The following is a 4,635-nucleotide window of genomic DNA, read 5'->3' as shown; positions in this document are numbered from 1 at the left end:
CAGGCAAATGGTAGCATATAGGTTGAGATACATGTATTTATTTAGATATTTATATATTTGTTCACAAAAAGCTGCATTTTATCTTTCAACCTATATGTATGTACTAAGACCTGACACAGTGAAGGGATTTTCACAAGGTTGGTTTTGTCTTTTGCTTGCAGAAAGACTGAACTGACTGATGCTTTTGGCAGTTCAACAACAAGTGTTCACTGATGTTATTTCACTGGTAGTTTCCATATGAAAGTACTTATATTGTTTCAAAGACAATTAAGCCACTGTGCGTATAAGTGCTGGTAAATAAGGAGACTCCCCCATGAAGAACACCGCTGCTTCTTCAGGGTGTGCCATTTTTATTACTCTACATACAAGCCCAACTGTCTCTTATCAGCTGGATTCAAGCCTCTCTCCCCCTGCCAGAAGAAATATATCAGCTGTCTGAACCTGTGGAAGACAGGTCATTCTGAGGAAGTGTCCTGGAGGAGCAACAGTCTATACAATGCACACCACATAAACATAATGTCCCTATCTGAGTCCACCGGGGACCTCTGTTGCATATCATCCCTCGTTCTTTGTTTCTCTGCCAACCTTTCTTGTCACTCTGTTGGCTTGGAGGGCAAACTGACAAAAAGAAAACCTCAACCAAGAATAAGGGTCAGGGGTGGATTTGCATGACAGTACAGTCACTGCTGAGCAAAGGCAAAATTAAAGTTAAAGGTGAAAATCAACCAACCCTGAAAAGTTTGTCCCTTTATGAAACCCCATAAACTCCAATGTCACCTTCAGGAAGATACCAGAGCACTCTGTTCCTGTCAGCATGATAGCATTTTATTAGACAAATGATGACACACTTCACTGTTTAAAGGACAGTATACATTCAGATCAGGTCATCTGTACAGTACAAAGATAGAGAGAGGAGTTGGAGAGGTGATGTATGACATCCAGTTGTGTTGGCCCAATAGCCTTGTCTGTGTGTGTGCGTCTGTGTGTGTGTGTGTGTGTGTGTGTGTGTGTGTGTGTGTGTGTGTGTGTGTAGGCTTTTTATAGTAACAATTCCTCCAGTTGATGAGACGCTGTAGCCTTATTGTGTCGCAGTTATTGATTCACACCTTGAAATCACACCTCAACAGCCTGGATTCTTTCTTTTCTGTTGCACAGTCAGCGAGGTTAGAGCTGACTGTGGTTGATAAAGCAGAGCCATTCAGTAGTTTTGGCCTCAATGAGAAATGAAAGGTCACAGAAAAGAGTCACAGTTTTGACTGCTAGAAGAACCTCTGGTTCTGTGATTTGTATTAGTGATTCCACTGTAAACAGGCTTACTTTTACACGGTCATATATCTTTAGGTTTTGTACATTTTACATTTGCTCCATCAAAGCCATCTGAGCCTTGATCATGCAGAACAGCCCAGATATGGTGCAGAAAAGGTGTGCTGAGGGAGTTGCTGGGGGGGGGGGGGGGGTAAACACTTTAATACTGCATTTTGGCATCATGTAACTTCGTACACATTCCTTTCAGGTTTCAAACAAAACTCTTCCTTAAATAAGATAAGGCGCTGAAATGACTGCATTTGAGTAGAACTATCTTGGTTGCACTGTCTGTAAGGCTTCCCTCAGTTTTCTTACTCCGTGGAAAGGCGGGCACTGGATATACTAGGTTTTTAAGCAGCAAAAGTTTCCATTTTTACAAACATTATTTTTTCCTTCCAAGTGGATGGACATGAGACGCGGACGCTCCGACTAAAGCCTTCCGGTAAACAACAGCTTCAACGACACCGAACCTATGGACAAATGAACACAAACTTCACTTGTCATGTAAATAAACACCAACACATCACTTTTTTTCAGAACAGGACAACAACATCACATGTCGTACATGACGCAATGCGGGGGGCAGGGTGGCCTAGGTGGCTACAGAGACGTATGCGCCCTGCTGAAGTGTCCATGAGCAAGTCACTTCATCCATCATCAGCTGCTCGGCTCAGTGGACCCTAAGCTGGAGGCTCCTTGTGTTGAACAGCTTCCGGGACAAAGGAGGTGAATGAGCGATGACTTATTATCAATACATCCAAATACGCACGGAGAGACACAGAGTTGGAGTCAGTGTAATCCGTTGGGTGTGAACGGTGACATCCTGTCAAGACTGATATCCGCCTCGCAGTCCTCCAAGTCACAAACCGAGTCGGTGGCGTTTTCGTTGTTGTGAGAAAACTGTGAAATCCTGTCGAAAGTCTCTTCATGCTCAATACATTCAACCACGTTGGGGATCATGTTGACATATGCATTTGCGATTTCCTTGTGGATGAGGGTGTCATGATTGTATGAGACCAGCTCGTTGCTGATGTTAACAGTTTCCACTGGTGTGTTGGAGCAGAAATTGCGACAGCCCAAGAGGCTGGCGAATGCCTTCCTAAACTCGGCGTTGAAGGCGTAAATGATGGGGTTCAGGGAGGAGTTGGTCCAGCCGAACCACACAAAGACATCGAAGGTCGTCTCGCTGACGCAGGGCAGACCCGCGTCCCGGTCAGTGGCCGGTCTGTCGCAGAACGGGACCATACAGTTTAGGATGAAGAAAGGTAACCAGCAACACACAAAGACACCCATAATCACCGACAGAGTTTTGAACACTTTGGTTTCCCGTTTAATCGACGTTTTCAAGGTGTTGTGGTGTTGGCACTCAATTCTGTTTGTCCTGCAACTTTGCGCGTGCTCTGCTGCTCTCTCCAGGGAGGCTATTCTTCGTATTTGTATTTGTGCAATCCGGTATATTCTGGTGTAAGTCACAATCATAATTGCCACGGGAATATAGAAACTTATCAAAGAGGAGGATATAGCATACTCTCTGCTCAGGCTGGAGTCACAGTTTTCCTCTACATGCGGACTCGTAGAAGAGTTGTGCGTCCCAGCCATGTCGTCACTGCTGGCTTTGTGCCAGTTTAGCTGGACCGGTATGAATGAAATGAGCACAGACAACGTCCAAGTGATGCTAATCATAACAAAGGCAACTCGCTGGGTCATTTTCCTCTCGTAGCGGAAGGGGCTGGAGATGGCCCAGTATCTATCCACGCTGATGATGCAGAGGTTGAGGATGGAGGCGGTGGAGCACATAATGTCGAAAGCTACCCAGACGTTACAGAAAGTGCCAAACGGCCAGTACCCCGCCACCTCTGCCACAGCTTTCCAGGGCATCACCAGGACGGCCACGAATAAATCCGATAGAGCCAGGGAGACGATGAAAATGTTGGTCACTTTGGTCCGCAGGTGTCGAAAGCGCAGCACCGCGGAGCAGACCAGGATGTTCCCCAGCAGGGTCCATAGGATGAGCAGGGACAGCAGGCAGCCCGTCAGCGTACGCCTCACGATATCTTTCCCCCCGTCCTTTGTTGCCTCCGTTTCGGTGCTGTTCCACATAATCTCTCCGAGGGGTGCCGGCACGGAGTCAATCCCATGCACCGATGAGAGATACTTCGCTGGGTTCTCCATGTGAGTGTCTCTTCAAGTACAATTGCAGTCCATTGCTCCGTGCGCGGACACGGGCGCAGTCATCAGCCATTCACCGTATTCTCCCCATTGACCTGCTCGGCTGCCAGCCTGGTGTGGAGTGCAAAATAGACGGAAAGAGATAATTGATCGCCTTAAAACTGTGCCGAGCGACGTGCCAGGTGCGCTGAGGGGCTGGAACGCAGCACGCAGTGGCGAGCACATGTTGCAGCCCTGCCAGTCCGGGCGTCTTACCTGGCTACCTCTGAGATTCTCTCAGTCCAAAGTATCCTGAGCGCGGCGTGGGTGCGTAGGGAGTCCCTACAGCCATAACGCACATTAACCATACGAGCTGGGCGCACACATCACGCCTCCTTTGTGGGTGGTGTTACGCACAACATCGCACTGCGTTAGAAAACGGGTGTGAGGAAGCCCTAAACAGGTTTAGGGACTCCAAAGTTCCTTATTGGAAACTTTAAACCAGTCGACAGCTTTCTACAAATTATGGATTGTCTATCGTCTCCGTGCGCATTATCCTTTGCCTTAACACACTGCAGTGACAGGATTAACAGTGGAGCGGAGTTATTTTGTGCAGGAACAAAGTGTGTGTGAACTGCATTGACACAAATAAGCAGCTACTGGTTGCATTAAACGCATTTTATGTTTTTTATAAGGGTTGCAGACACACCCATCCAGTACACGCTTTATAATAGGGCGGGGGGGCAAGCACTGAGTCTCACGTGCAGCCTAAAGGAACTGCACTGACAGAGCTGTCCATGGTGCTGTCTGTCTGATTATTTATTTATTTATCTAGATAGAGGGGAAACACTGTATCACGACTTGACATGATGACCAGTCTTCTTGTATATTGACGTTTCTTCGTCCTTTGACATGTACACAAGCTCTCTTTGAAGTCACAGTCTATGTACAGCGCATAGCCCATATGTTTAATGCATAACCCATCAGTGTTTTGTACATCTATCTGTCTATCTATCTATCTGTCTGTCTGTCTGTCTATCTATCTATCTATCTATCTATCTATCTATCTATCTATCTATCTATCTATCTGTCTGTCTGTCTGTCTGTCTGTCTGTCTGTCTGTCTGTCTGTCTGTCTGTCTGTCTATCTATCTATCTATCTATCTATCTATCTATCTGTCTA

The 4,635-nt window shown here is 46.5% G+C and overlaps 1 protein-coding gene across 1 annotated transcript; it reads right to left on the bottom strand.

The window, feature by feature from the left end:
* Nucleotides 1-836: 836 nt before the first annotated feature.
* Nucleotides 837-3,665, bottom strand: drd5a (dopamine receptor D5a). Its single transcript, XM_068720588.1, has one exon. It carries the CDS (start codon nt 3,475-3,477, stop codon nt 2,095-2,097), a length of 1,383 nt encoding a protein of 460 aa, XP_068576689.1. The 5' UTR covers nt 3,478-3,665; the 3' UTR covers nt 837-2,094.
* Between the last annotated feature and the right edge of the window lie 970 nt (nt 3,666-4,635).

The sequence above is a fragment of the Cebidichthys violaceus genome, unplaced genomic scaffold (assembly GCF_023349555.1).
Source record: "Cebidichthys violaceus isolate CVI_PGR_0920_01 unplaced genomic scaffold, fCebVio1.0.p SCAF_25, whole genome shotgun sequence".
NCBI classification, from domain to species: domain Eukaryota; kingdom Metazoa; phylum Chordata; class Actinopteri; order Perciformes; family Stichaeidae; genus Cebidichthys; species Cebidichthys violaceus.
This window is presented reverse-complemented; position numbering and strand designations above follow the sequence as displayed.

Bases quoted from the DNA above. Each gene is read 5' to 3' on its own strand.
- drd5a (XM_068720588.1), bottom strand. From the start codon at position 3,477: ATGGAGAACCCAGCGAAGTATCTCTCATCGGTGCATGGGATTGACTCC.